Here is a 15,286-nt window from a genome sequence, read left to right on the forward strand (position 1 = left end):
CTCCATTACAAGAAGAAATAGATGAAACTATTGGTAGAATGGACGAAGCTCGTGATGGAATCGCTGAAGTGAAGCAAAATCTGAGATATAAAATCACCGGCCGAATTTACCGAAGAAGGTTTATAAAACTTCAAACAAACCGCGTTTGCTGCAGGAGGATATTGGATTTGTGATAAATTATTAGATCCAGAGACCGCCGATGTTCCAGAATCAAACTAGGTTCCTTTTGTGTTTCGAGGCTACTATGGTAAAAATCGAATCACAGGGAAATAAAAGCTTTTATTTGAAGAATTGAATACACGAGTGATGGAAGGTGTTACAATTCATTACTTGGAGATATAGTATCGCCCAAATGATACAGTTTGGACCACCTTGTGTAGTGGAAGAAGAACCACCTGAAGGATCAGCAGGAAGTAGCGTTTCTTGGGCGCTGATCGATGAAATTACGGATGATTACTACAGTGAGTGGTCAATTAGATTGGTGATAACAAAATACCATGATTATACATATTGCCCTACGTAAACCTGAAAACGTCAGGGGTATAAATTCACGATTACATTTTATAAAATGATCTACGTTGATGTTCTGGGCGAAGCTATTCAAGGTTTATTTACAATGATAGTCCAAAAAGCTGCCCCTGGTTGCAAAACAATTAGGCGTGAAAGCCATCGAAGTTGTTCGTGATAAGAATATTGGCACTGTTGGTGATGTTGCTGGTACAGTATTATCAGAAATCAAAGGCAGACTCGCACGATTAGCACGAGCAAAACTACAGCCTGGTAAAACTGCCCAGTACCGAAGTGATGCCACAAGTGTCAGAAAAATAATAAATCTGGCTACAAATGAGCGGTTGAAAGAATTAGCTGGAGTGCCATCACCTACAAAACAACAAGTAGCCGCAGAGAGAGAGAGAGAACAAAATATAACAGCAAGTCTAAAGCGGGAAGTGGTCTGGCTCGACGGTCGTATTAGACAGAAACGAATATAAATAAAAATGTTCAAGCCTGTATCTGATCCAGCATTTGACATGGACGCACCAGTCCTCAAGGATGAATCAGTGCGTGATTATCAGTATTATTCTTATGATGTACGTGTATCTGACGCACGTGGACGAATCGAGCAAAAAGTGCAAGATATGTTTTGCCAACCGAGACATTTACTGAAATCGAAGGGATACGTCTGAAAGCAGATGATGCAGCATATGGAATAAGATATTGAGTTGGTTTTGCTAACAACGATGTTATGCGTAGCTTAACAGTGCCACATATATAATTGACAGAAAGAATATTGAATCATGTCTAGAAAACGTCGACGTTGCCACTACGATACTCAGCCGATGATTATTCAACGTCCGCTGATCCGTCAATGATGTTTGTCAAAGATACCACTGATTACCAAAAGAGACATAACGTAACATTGAATGTCGCTGCAGCTGAAGTTGCATCGATAAATACAAATTTCAACCTGGGATTCATAACACGTGATCAATGTTAAAAGTCGATGAAGAATTGTATTGTGTAACTCCGCTGTCACATATTTTTGGATTCTGCAGACATGTTAGAAAAGTTGTCTTCAGCGCTAAACGCACAATAGTACTAGTTCGGAAATCCACCGACAACGATGCAATCTGGAGACTCAATACAGTTGATGCTGGTAAAGTGAGACTGACAAAATGTTCATTTTGGATGCCAACGATGACGCCATCACTCGTTGAAGAACAAAGGCTTCTCTCTTTCATGAATAACGGCTGCTAGTCAACGCTGTCATGGTTGAATATTACCACAGACAGTGTCCAGAGTAACGTTGTTGTTTTTTTTTACATAGCAGATAGCATCACAACACACCACGATATATATATTTATAATGTTTCCGGAAAATGCCAGAACAGATTCACAAGAGCGAACCCCAATGGTGTTTGATACTCTCGGAGTTTTGAAGTTTCTCTGAGAATAAATGGATATCAAGAGCCATCCGAAGAAGTGTTATTGAATTTTTATATCATTTATGTGGCGTGATCAAAATATTGATTCTGGTTTGCATATATCTAAGCGTGATTTCTCAACGCTGTATCCGATCTATTTTTTCTCACTGGAACACTTGGATTTGTTTAGATAAACTGTCGTTGACATACACTTCCGAGCTCATTTAGCACGATCACCAGCTGGTGGTTACAAAGGAATCGCCGTTACACTGTCAGACAAAACAATGCTGCTTGAAAGTGTTGGTGGACTAATGAGTGATTGATGATCCCGTAGAAAACACGTAAGTGTTTTCAGAACATGTAAGTGTTTTCCAAATATGTAATTGGATCGCAAACGATCTGTAATTTGATCATTCATGATGTTATAATGTCGTATCATCACATCCATGTTACTCTGGCACCTGGTCAGATGAAAAATGCAATCCGCATCGAAGAAGAATTTTTGGGTAAACATAACTCTTAGATCAGCTGCGTTGCAGGGCTCAAATAAATTATCGTTGACTGAACGTCAGCTCAAACACTACAATGACGCCAATAAATAAAACCTTTCGTTCGACTTGTTTTTTTCTGCAAATGCGATCAGTTACACACAAAAAATCCGGCGGTACATTAACGTTTCTAGCGGCTTTACCAGCTCTATCTGAGTCAGCCGCTCCATCTGTTTAAAAAGCAGCTGTACTTGGTGCTGTTGGAACAGCTGCCGGTATGGAAGTGAAAAAAGCCACGGGACACAGAGTGTCCCGACACGGCATAAACACCTAAAAAAACAGAGGACAGGGTCTAAGATTACCAGGAACGCGGTATGGTCAAGGTCTGAGACTGCCGAGAACGCTTGGTTAAAGATTCCCATGTCTAATTTTGATTTACTTGATGCTACTCGACGATTAGACAAAAAAGCTTAAAAGGTGTTTTCATGCGTGATCAAATACCTGAAAAACCATGTTGAAACCGGTATTATTAATCTCGATTGGAAGTTTCCGCCTTGGCACTCATTGGGTTGCATACGCGGTTGATCCACGCGGAGTTATTTATTTCGATTGGTATGGATTGGCGCGCACAAATTAATTGTACGGTATAGTGGCTTAGCCGGTGACATACCAATCTGGTATTCAACATTACCAACACAGACAATAACGGATCCACCAATACGCGGTCCAGAACTACTTGCGGTACTTGATGCTGTGTCAAGGTCATCAGCACGGCCGCATAAAGTCGGGCACATATTCACAAGTGGTCGTTTTGAACAGGTTAATGGTTCATAATAGTAGATATTTACAGAAGATCTACTACACTTAATTGCCTAGGTGAAGTTTATCTGTCTGCGAATGTGACGCGAGATGAACTTGCTGATCTGATTCTTCGCACCAGGATTGACCCAAATGAGGTTGTTGTTTATCAGGATCACCAAGGACGGTTAAAGACGAGCAATATTAAGTGGGCTGATTTTCTCCTGCGAGTTTTATGGTGCAACCAACAATAACATCGTGGTATTTACCGGCGACAGAAAAAAATATTTCGATGTAAGTCACAAATCAATACAATTTACAGCAGACAATATATAAAATCCATCCATGTCAAAGAACCTTACCCAGAAAATGAAACTTTAGTATATCACACATACATATCTCTGCTACCGGGCCAACAAACAAGTCATTCTATAAGTAATTTATTATTTGCGTCAATGTTTTTCACTTGTTATAGCCACCATATCCTTTGTTCCCCCACCCCACCCTTGCTATGCCATGATTTGTTGATATTCTGAGTAAAAAAAATCAGATAAAAATATTCACATAAAAAACATCACGATGTGTTACATATAGTTTATATTACTATTCGTTGATCATTCTAACGGTTCCATGAATTGGTTTGCGTCATTTCTTTCACCTATGTTTGACCGCCCACTGGTCGGTTGATTCTCACCTATGTCTGACCGCCCACTGGTCGGTTGATTCTCTCCTGCTGCTGATTATCAGTTCTGCAGATTATAGTTTTAGTTTGTCCAGTTATGTCACAATATGACTAGCTTTCGGGATAAAATATATTGTCCATTTATTCAAAGGGGAGCAATCAGCAAGATATTGATAATATTATTACCGACCCAGACACCATAACTTGTTAATACAGAAACAAGCATAAGATTATGCTTATATGGTGTTACTTACTGTATTGCTACCTCTGTATCGAGACAAAACCTCGGAGATTCATGGCTCTACACTAAATCACCTACTATATTTTCAGCATCAATTATATCAGGAACGTTCGCCTCTGAATTCATTTTCGCCATTGCAAGATTTAGCAATCGACAGGCATAAGAGTTCAGAACTCAGGGTACTAATTCAGTTCTCATAATAAACATATGCAAACACTGTGTTTTTAAAAATTCAAGAACTTTAAAGTTTTGAATGCTAGTGATTGAAACTATATTAGACACATCCTTAATGGCAGCTATTGTGTAGAGGAAACCATGTGAGATGCGGCATTTTCTGGATCTACAAGTGTTTGAATCATACACTTTCGATTCCACACCAGAGTCAGGTGATGATTTCAGTAATGAATGTGTGTTCCAATCTCAAGTCTGTAAAAGGACTAAAATTCCATCAATAAAACACTGTCTCTTTTTTCAGTTACAACTAGGATAAACTCTCAAAAGATTCTTTTTCCTACAAACTAGCTGTTATTATCAACCAATCCTGGACAGCCAAACCCACATCTACTCTATTATAGGCTCACCCATTTCAAGACTGGTTCCCATATCATTTGTACCATGTGTCCTACATGTGCTTTTCAAACATATCCTTGCATAAGTATTTTCCAGACATATGACTCGCGCTTAAAACTCTGGGGAGTGAGCACGAAAATAAATGTCAAACGAAATATACGCAGCTTACATTATTAGTTCCATGAAAATTCTAAAATACAGCAAGTGCATGGATGCGCTCATATTGTTGAACATTTAGCGTCACAGATACAATGTCTTTACAACGTAGGCTTAGATAATAGTAAAATAATATACTTTACACGTAACTCAATGTCTAAATCCCCAAATCCACAGTTTGCTGTAAATAGTTATGATGAAAATTATACTAAATCTTGGGTTGGGATGAAAAAGTTAACCATACCTTGCCCATAATTAAATGGTTTTGGTGCGGCGGTAGGATCTGGTTGAAATACTGGAGGCACGGTCATGTGAGCAGGTGTTGTCATGGGCTGATGTGTTTCTGCGTGTGAAGAAACAAATGTAAATGCAACAATATCAGTATCAGTAGACAATGGAGCAAAGGTTATTTATGTCGGAACCAGATCTACACTGTATATGTGATATAAAAGAAGCGTGAAATACATTTTCTTCTACACATATAACGAACCTCTTTTAGGGTTTTCCCACATTCGCGTGCAATATTTTTTATATATCTCTCTAATGTTTCCATTTACTCCACTCTAATACCAGTTTAATATCGTTGATTGTACGAACGCTTTACATCATAAGTATTTTGTACCTCATTTTTTCATTTCATCCGTCAGTTTTTCTCTAACATTTGTAACATATTACAGCTGGCGACATCTCCAACAAATATCGTCTTGGGCAAGGCTGGACTTAAGCAACTGCATCCAATGTCGATTGGACCATTTATTTTTTTTAAATTCGCATTCATTAATTATTAACTGTCAAATGAATAGTTTTGAGAAAATTCTATCTTCAAATCTGCACACTGTAAAAAGTGTATTGCATTTTACATATCCATGTGGTGTACAACCTCTCCCAAATTAACTGATTTTGGTTACTTTTGTGATTATTTTTTGTAGCATTAGGTATCATAGATGTATTAAAATTGGACACGGTAGGCATCTTGTCCAGGAGAATGCATAGATCATTGTGTAGTTGGCACCATTGCTATACCTCTTTTGTATAAATTCAGCAGAATGCAAACGTTCGCACGATTAAATCAACATTCATGTGTTTTCAAGTAAATTTGTTCTGATTGTTATAGAGAATTTGTACTCTTTACACTGTGTTGATTGTTTGGCTTTCTTAGATTCAAATGAAATCAATTTTATATCTTTGAATGTTATCTATTTTTATGTCATCCCTCATGTCAGTTTTACTCTGATATGACATTATCTATATTGTGATCACCATGTTATTGAAGTGTACTAGTTCGTTATTTTCTGGTGGTGATTTTGGATGTACATTCTTTATGTCCCTCTGGTTTTGTGCTCAACACACATTCACATGTTGTGCATGTTTTTAACCTACGTGCTCCAATGAGCTATTTTTAGATATTACACATTCAACACACTTGCTTTATTCATTTATTAAAATTCGAAGGTTTCATACTCCTTAACACTACTTTGCATACACAGTTTTTAAACCGTTTCCATTGGAGGCACCATTCATTCGGGAAAATGACTTATTCAACTTTGTATATAGCCTCTTGTTTGTCGGACATAGACCACCCTTGTTTGTCAAACTTGCGCTCTTCGTCCTCTCACTTCAAGTCCTCCAGTTTGTAAACAACAGCATTATCTAAAATTCCTTCCAGTTTGTAAACAACAGAATGATCTAAACTTACTTAACTGATTATAAATATTCCCTCAGATTGCCCAATTTTTTTCTTCTTATGAAATTACCACTGTTTGAGCGATTTTAAATACACTCGTTCAAAATGTATCTACTAACATTTAACCCAGTACATTAAACCAGATTGTTCACCTGTTTTCTTTATTGCATATTTCAACCAGAGTCATGTCTGTTAATATATGCTAGATGCTACTGAAAAAAATGAATTAGCTTCGGGAAAATGTAAATTGATTTTCTGGTTTCATTTTGTATCAAATGCTTGCACACTCTAGTCTTTGTAGTTCTGTTGCACCTTCCCTCTACATACACATTTTTATGCCAGAGTAAGTTGAAAAAAATTCAACCTTTTCCGTCTTAACAAATTCAATACATCCTTCACTTCCTTGTTTTAAACTGGTTTCAGCCTCTTTAGGCTTCCTTCTTTGAAGATTTCCCTAAAAGCATTGCCATCATCGTCTTCCTTTTATGTTTTAACTTTTTCAGCTCAAAATGATTTCAAAAACATATTTCCCTCGCCAAATGTCCTTTGTTTCCATCGTTGTATAACTATGGTTGTAACTAGTCGTTCACATGACTTGAATTTCCGTATGGAAATCCTTGTCATGCATGCTCGAGTAAATTGTAAGCAGACAGATTATTTCAAGTCATTATTTTATATTACTTTGTCCTGTTTAATATTTTTTCACAATTAGTAAGAAAAACACTTTTATTTTCAGCAATTTCCGATATTTGTGGCATTGACACATCTCTGTTGTATGTACTGCAATGACAAGAACATGTAATTCACTTTATAGCAGTTTCTGGTCTTCGTTCATGACTGATTGGTTAGAAATGTAAGTGACCTGTCCTGATGAGCCAATCTGAGTCGGGCAAACATTAAAGCATGGTATTTGTTTAAAACTGTATGAGTGTTTTATTCAAAAGCCAGAGTAGGTTTGAGCTAAACACCTTAATTCAACAAAGTTATAAAAAAAATCCTTAACTACTAAATTAAATGTATACATGCACCAAGTGACATTACGTCAATACATCATGTTTGAAACAAAGACAACATCCAAGTTCTTGCAATTTTGCATATCCATTTGAATTCAGTATTTCCAATATTTTTGAAATTCTCTCTTGCCAGAATATTATTTTCAAAAAAGCCATATAGATGTATGCCAACTTGTAATGTATTTGAAAACGAGCTTTAGTTTGACAATCCATTATCATTATAGTGAATGTGCACATTTTCATAAAAATATGACAACTGTAATTAATATTTCTTTCTTGGTGACATTTTATATTTACCTGTATGCGGAAATGTCGATGTTGGTAAAATAGTTGTAAATACATGAGGTAACGGCCCAGTCATCAATCGGGGGACAATATTTTGGCAATCAGGACATTTTGCCTAATAATAATAATAATAATAATAATAATAATAAGTAGTAGTAGTAGTAGTAGTAGTAATAGTAGCTGCAGTAGCAGTAGTAGTAGTGATATTTTTCATACAATTACTGCCATGATTAGTGTGAATTTAAAATGGATCATATCATTTCATAAACTGAAATGGATCGTATCATTGCACAAAGACAACACTCTTAATACTGAATGTTTGTGTCTTTAAACACCACCACCACCCATCCCGCACCCCTTGCACATTATACTTAAGAAACCAAGCCAGCAGTGGTGTTTCTAGTGATGCAGCATCACTAGTAGTTAGATATTTTTTTTACTAGGTGTCGCTATAACTGTAGTGTTGTTGTAACAGTAGTAGTTGTATTTGTAGTCCTGGAGGTGGTGGTGTTAATAATTGTTGTTGAATTAGTAATATTTCCACTACCTGTTGTGTGTAATGGTGACTAACTGGTACCAGAAGTAATAATAATAGCAGTATTAGTAAACTGTGTTCATAAACATATTGAACGTTATGTAAATTACGGCATAAAAACATCAACTTCAAATTTCAAAAATTTGGAAGAGAAAACCTCAAGTCTAAAAACTGTCAGAAACGTAAGTAAAATAGAATATGTATAGAACAAGGATTTTTCAAAACGGTAAATTAGGCAATATACTAAATTGTTACGAGAATGAACATAAAACTCACGAGCTGCACGGCGACATCTACTTTGGGAAGTGAACATGATTTGGTATTATTGTGACACTGGCAGTACTCCACCAAGGTATTTGGCACAACGGGAGGATCTTTGTCAAACAGACTCTCACCCCTCTGAATCCTGAAAGGATATAGATATGTACTAGACAGACAGAGAAACACATACATACATACATACATACATACATACATAGCTACATTTGCGCCTAAATGACACTTTACAGCATTATGCACTAGGACTGCACAAGAAGTGCAATTATTTTACACCATGTAGTACACTTCAGCACACTATGTAATACACAATAGTGGATAATGCAGTGCACATTACTGAAAAAAGTCGTGTACTGTAGTGAATAATTTTGTGCACTGTAGTGTACAAAGTAGCGTACTTTAATAAACAAGGTAGTGTACAACAAGATAGTGCACAATTATCTATAATAAATGAACTCGCTGCACTTTGGTGACCGCTCCGGTGGCCTAGTGGTTAGAGCGATCGAGTCATACGAAAGTCTTACAAAAATGGTGCTAACAGTTGCCTCGCTTGGCACTCAGCATTAAAAGGTTAGTGTTAGGACTGGTCGGCCTGGTGCCAGGATAATGTGACTGGGTGGGACATCATGCTACATGTCTGCGGCATGATGCCCCAGTGCTAGACATCACTATAAATTGCCACACTAAAGACATCGTAGCGATATGACTGAAATCTTTTATAGCTACGTTAAAAATACAAATCACACAAATCACACGCACTTTGGTGATGGGAGTTACGGTAGTGTTGACGGATATTTTGATATTGAACAAAATAATATTGTGTTCTTGTGTAGCATCCTGGCGTTTACTGGAGAAAAAAATGATAATGATGACAATGATACTGACAGTGCGGTCGATCAGTGCGAAAGTAGATAAAGTATGTGAATTAGATGAAATGACTAGACCAGTGAGCCTAGGGATATTTGAAATTGCAACCATTTTATTAATGAAGAAGTTAAATGCTACGCTTTATATTACTGAATATTCAATAAACGAAATGGAACGAAGGAACTCAATATACTAGAACGAAGACCGCCCCCGAGTTTCTTGCTGCTTCTCAACATATGCATTAGAACCTAAACCGGTTGATAATGATTAAATCAGTAACATGATAAAAAGGGTTAAATGGGGATTCATTATAGTATATATACTGATTAAATCATTAACATGATAAAAAGGGTTAAATGGGGATTCATTATAGTATATATACTGATTAAATCAATAACATGATAAAAAGGGTTAAATGGGGATTCATTATAGTATATATAACCATATTATGTATAATCATAATAGACAGTTAACTTACAAAGGATTTTTTTAATTTAGAAAAACACAGGTGAATGCCCGTAAAAAATTAAAGACATTAAAATTGCGATAATGACTGTTATGTGTTTTAAATGTTTGTGAAATAGTTTAGCCATGCTGTACCAAATGGGTTATAGTATCCATGTTATATTAAATGGGTGATAGTATCCATGTTATATTAAATGGGTGATAGTATCCATGTTATATTAAATGGGTGATAGTGTCCATGTTATATTAAATGGGTGATAGTATCCATGTTATATTAAATGGGTGATAATATCCATGTTACATTAAATGGGTTATAGTATCCATGTTATATTAAATGGGTGATAGTGTCCATGTTATATCTAATGGGTGATAGCGTCCATGTTATATTAAATGGGTGATATTATTCATGTTATATTAAATGGGTGACAGTATCCATGTTATATTAAATGGGCGATAGTATCCATGTTATATCTGATGGGTGATAGTATCCATGTTTTTTCAATGGGTGATAGTATCCATGTCACATTAAATGTATGATAGTATACATGTTATATCTGATGGGTGATAGTATCCGTCCTTTATTAAATGGGTGATAGTATCCATGTTATATTAAATGGGTGACAGTATCTATGTTATATTAAATGGGTGATAGTATCCATGTTATATTAAATGGGTGATAGTATCCTTCTTATATTAAATGGGTGATAGTATCCATGTTATATTAAATGGGTGATAGTATCCATGTTATATTAAATGGGTGATAGTATCCATGTTATATTAAATGGGTGATAGTATCCATGTTATATTAAATGGGTGATAATATCCATGTTACATTAAATGGGTTATAATATCCATGTTATATTAAATGGGTGATAGTGTCCATGTTATATCTAATGGGTGATAGTATCCATGTTATATTAAATGGGTGATATTATTCATGTTATATTAAATGGGTGACAGTATCCATGTTATATTAAATGGGCGATAGTATCCATGTTATATCTGATGGGTGATAGTATCCATGTTATATTAAATGGGTGATAGTATCCATATCACATTAAAGGTGTGATAGCATCCATGTTATATCTGATGGGTGATAGTATCCGTCCTGTATTAAATGGGTGATAGTATCCATGTTATATTAAATGGGTGATATTATCCATGTTATATTAAATGAGTGATAGTGTCCATGTTATATCTGATGGGTGATAGTATCCTTGTTATATTAAATGGGTGACTGTGTCCATGTTATATTAAATGGGTGATAGTGTCCATGTTATATTAAATTGGTGACAGTGTCCATGTTATATTAAATGGGTGATAGTGTCCATGTTATATTAAATGGGTGATAGTATCCATGTTATATTAAATGGGTGATAGTGTCCATGTTATATTAAATGGGTGATAGTGTCCATGTTATATTAAATGGGTGATATTATCCATGTTATATTAAATGGGTTATAGTATCCATATTATATTAAATGGGTAATAGTGTCCATGTTATATCTGATGGGTGATAGTGTCCATGTTATATTAAATGGGTTATAGTATCCATGTTATATTAAATGGGTTATAGTATCCATGTTATATTAAATGGGTGATAGTATCCATGTTATATTAAATGGGTTATAATATGTTATAATAAATGAGTTATAGTATCCATGTTATATCAAATACGTTATATGGTAAATTTTATATTAAATGGGTTATAGTATCCATGTTATATCAAATGGGTAACACAGCCGACTACGTTATAATGTACAGAAGTTGATGGGCTTAATTATTCAAGACGGATCTGTGGTGAAATTAAAAAAAGGAAAACTACACTGATTAAGCTCGTTATATATTTTCCTTATTTGTTCAACATTGAGTGTACTGATTCCTTAAAGAGATGACAAACTCAATTAATGCAATGATGTATTGAAGACAGGTGATAAACTAATTATTACAGAGATGACTTGCAGAGATGATAAACTCAATTAATGTAATGATGTCTTGAAGACAGGTGATAAACTTATTAGGACAGAGATGACTTGCAGAGATGATAACCTCAAGTAATGTCCTGATTCATTGAAAAGAAGATAAACTCAATTAGTGTAGTGATGCCTTGAAGAAACTATAAACTCAATTAGAGTAGTGATGCCTTAAAGAGATTATAAACTCAATTAGTGTAGTGATGCCTTGAAGAAACTATAAACTCAGTTAGAGTAGTGATGCCTTAAAGAGGTTATAAACTCAATTAGTGTAGTGATGCCTTGAAGAGATTATAAACTCAGTTAGAGTTGTGATGCCTTGAAGAGATTATAAACTCAATTAGTGTAGTGATGCCTTGAAGAGATTATAAACTCAGTTAGTGTAGTGATGCCTTGAAGAGATTATAAACTCAGTGTAGTGATACCTTGAAGAGATTATAAACTCAGAGTAGTGATGCCTTGAAGAAATGATAAACTCAATTAGCGTAGTGATGCCTTGAAGAGATTATAAACTCAATTAGCGTAGTGATGCCTTGAAGAGATTAGAAACTCAATTAGAGTAGTGATGCCTTGAAGAGATTATAAACTCAATTAGCGTAACGATGCCTTGAAGAGATTATAAACTCAGTTAGCGTAGTGATCTTAGCGTAGTGATGCCTTGAAGAGATTATAAACTCAATTAGCGTAGTGATGTTTTGAAGAGATTATAAACTCAATTAGAGTAGTGATGCCTTGAAGAGATTATAAACTCAATTAGAGTAGTGATGCCTTAAAGAGATTATAAACTCAATTAGTGTAGTGATGCCTTGAAGAGATTATAAACTCAGTGTAGTGATGCCTTGAAGAGATTATAAACTCAGAGTAGTGATGCCTTGAAGAAATTATAAACTCAATTAGAGTAGTGATGCCTTGAAGAGATTATAAAATCAGTTAGCGTAGTGATGCCTTAAAGAGATTATAAACTCAATTAGTGTAGTGATGCTTTGAAGAGATTATAAGCTCAATTAGAGTAGTGATGCCTTGAAGAGATTATAGACTCAATTAGAGTAGTGATGCCTTGAAGAGATTATAAACTCAGTTAGCGTAGTGATGCCTTGAAGAGATTATAAACTCAATTAGCGTAGTGATGCCTTGAAGAGATTATAAACTCAATTAGAGTAGTGATGCCTTGAAGAGATTATAAGCTCAATTAGAGTAGTGATGCCATGAAGAGATTATAAACTCAGCGTAGTGATCTTAGCGTAGTGATGCCTTGAAGAGATTATAAACTCAATTAGAGTAGTGCTGCCTTGAAGAGATTATAAACTCAATTAGAGTAGTGATGCCTTGAAGAGATTATAAGCTCAATTAGAGTAGTGATGCCATGAAGAGATTATAAACTCAGCGTAGTGATCTTAGCGTAGTGATGCCTTGAAGAGATTATAAACTCAATTAGAGTAGTGATGCCTTGAAGAGATTATAAACTCAATTAGCGTAACGATGCCTTGAAGAGATTATAAACTCAGTTAGCGTAGTGATCTTAGCGTAGTGATGCCTTGAAGAGATTATAAACTCATTCAGTGTAGTGATGTTTTGAAGAGATTATAAACTCAATTAGAGTAGTGATGCCTTAAAGAGATTATAAACTCAATTAGTGTAGTGATGCCTTGAAGAGATTATAAACTCAATGTAGTGATGCCTTGAAGAGATTATAAACTCAGAGTAGTGATGCCTTGAAGGAATTATAAACTCAATTAGAGTAGTGATGCCTTGAAGAGATTATAAAATCAGTTAGCGTAGTGATGCCTTAAAGAGATTATAAACTCAATTAGTGTAGTGATGCTTTGAAGAGATTATAAGCTCAATTAGAGTAGTGATGCCTTGAAGAGATTATAAACTCAGAGTATTGATGCCTTGAAGAGATTATAAACTCAATTAGCGTAGTGATGCCTTGAAGAGATTATAAACTCAATTAGCGTAGTGATGCCTTGAAGAGAATATAAACTCAGAGTAGTGATGCCTTGAAGAAATTATAAACTCAGTTAGAGTAGTGATGCCTTGAAGAGATTATAAACTGAATTAGCTTAGTGATGCCTTAAAGAGATTATAAACTCAATTAGTGTAGTGATGCCTTGAAGAGATTATAAACTCAATTAGAGTAGTGATGCCTTGAAGAGATTATAAACTCAATTAGAGTAGTGATGCCTTAAAGAGATTATAAACTCAATTAGTGTAGTGATGCCTTGAAGAGATTATAAACTCAGTGTAGTGATGCCTTGAAGAGATTATAAACTCAGAGTAGTGATCCCTTGAAGAAATTATAAACTCAATTAGAGTAGTGATGCCTTGAAGAGATTATAAAATCAGTTAGCGTAGTGATGCCTTAAAGAGATTATAAACTCAATTAGTGTAGTGATGCTTTGAAGAGATTATAAGCTCAATTAGAGTAGAGATGCCTTGAAGAGATTATAAACTCAATTAGAGTAGTGATGCCTTGAAGAGATTATAAACTCAGTTAGCGTAGTGATGCCTTGAAGAGATTATAAACTCAATTAGCGTAGTGATGCCTTGAAGAGATTATAAACTCAATTAGAGTAGCGATGCCTTGAAGAGATTATAAGCTCAATTAGAGTAGTGATGCCATGAAGAGATTATAAACTCAGCGTAGTGATCTTAGCGTAGTGATGCCTTGAAGAGATTATAAACTCAATTAGAGTAGTGATGCCTTGAAGAGATTATAAACTCAATTAGAGTAGTGATGCCTTGAAGAGATTATAAGCTCAATTAGAGTAGTGATGCCTTGAAGAGATTATAAACTCAATTAGTGTAGTGATGCCTTGAAGAGATTATAAACTCAATTAGCGTAGTGATGCCTTGAAGAGATTATAAACTCAGTTAGCGTAGTGATCTTAGCGTAGTGATGACTTGAAGAGATTATAAACTCATTCGGTGTAGTGATGTTTTGAAGAGATTATAAACTCAATTAGAGTAGTGATGCCTTGAAGAGATTATAAACTCAATTAGAGTAGTGATGCCTTAAAGAGATTATAAACTCAATTAGTGTAGTGATGCCTTGAAGAGATTATAAACTCACTGTAGTGATGCCTTGAAGAGATTATAAACTCAGAGTAGTGATGCCTTGAAGGAATTATAAACTCAATTAGAGTAGTGATGCCTTGAAGAGATTATAAAATCAGTTAGCGTAGTGATGCCTTAAAGAGATTATAAACTCAATTAGTGTAGTGATGCTTTGAAGAGATTATAAGCTCAATTAGAGTAGTGATGCCTTGAAGAGATTATAAACTCAGAGTATTGATGCCTTGAAGAGATTATAAACTCAATTAGCGTAGTG

General features: G+C 35.2%; 1 protein-coding gene across 1 annotated transcript in view; it reads right to left on the bottom strand.

Annotated features, from left to right (window-relative positions):
- Positions 1 to 15,286, bottom strand: part of LOC149800063 (von Willebrand factor D and EGF domain-containing protein-like) — an 84,292-nt gene that overhangs the window by 21,160 nt on the left and 47,846 nt on the right. The window contains exons 13-15 of the mRNA XM_089959615.1: positions 8,651 to 8,780; positions 7,852 to 7,954; positions 5,102 to 5,200 (exon numbers count right to left, since the gene is read on the bottom strand). Coding sequence (XP_089815741.1) covers positions 5,102 to 5,200; positions 7,852 to 7,954; positions 8,651 to 8,780 — 332 coding nt within the window. The remainder of the gene's footprint in view (positions 1 to 5,101; positions 5,201 to 7,851; positions 7,955 to 8,650; positions 8,781 to 15,286) is intronic.

Source organism: Sinohyriopsis cumingii, chromosome 5, assembly GCF_028554795.1.
Source record: "Sinohyriopsis cumingii isolate HCF-2022 chromosome 5, ASM2855479v2, whole genome shotgun sequence".
NCBI classification, from domain to species: domain Eukaryota; kingdom Metazoa; phylum Mollusca; class Bivalvia; order Unionida; family Unionidae; genus Sinohyriopsis; species Sinohyriopsis cumingii.